Raw genomic sequence first — 327 nt, 5'->3', positions numbered from 1 at the left:
GCCTGCGCCGGCCACCCTCCCCGGGGGTGCTCGGGGGAGTTTGGGGTCCCTGTGGCTTGAACAAGACAGCACTTGTGCTGCTGGGTGAGGCTCCAGGGCTGGGCAGCAGAGAGCAGGTTCAGCACCCACCCATGGGAACACCCCATGGTGGCAAGGGACCCTGAACCCACTGGGACACCCACCTTCCTGGGACTGGCTCTCCGTAAGCTGCCCCAGGAGCTGCTGGTTCTGCTCCTCCAGGGGAGCCAGGCGGCCGCGCAGGGCTCGCTCGCGGCGCTCGGCCTCCCACAGCCTCTGCTCCAGGTCCTGGGGGATGGGGACAGCGGG

The 327-nt window shown here is 69.4% G+C and overlaps 1 protein-coding gene across 1 annotated transcript in view; it reads right to left on the bottom strand.

Moving 5' to 3' along the window:
• Positions 1 to 306, bottom strand: part of LOC104496051 (RILP-like protein 1) — a gene marked incomplete at both ends in the record, with an annotated part of 1,855 nt that extends 1,549 nt beyond the window's left edge. Inside the window, 1 exon segment of the mRNA XM_010139117.1 lies at positions 183 to 306. Within this exon segment, the coding sequence (XP_010137419.1) occupies positions 183 to 306 (124 nt within the window).
• Between the last annotated feature and the right edge of the window lie 21 nt (positions 307 to 327).

The sequence above is a fragment of the Buceros rhinoceros genome, unplaced genomic scaffold (assembly GCF_000710305.1).
Source record: "Buceros rhinoceros silvestris isolate BGI_N320 unplaced genomic scaffold, ASM71030v1 scaffold36656, whole genome shotgun sequence".
NCBI classification, from domain to species: Eukaryota; Metazoa; Chordata; class Aves; order Bucerotiformes; family Bucerotidae; genus Buceros; species Buceros rhinoceros.
Note: the sequence above shows the minus strand (reverse complement) of the source record. Positions and strands in the feature narration are given on the sequence as shown.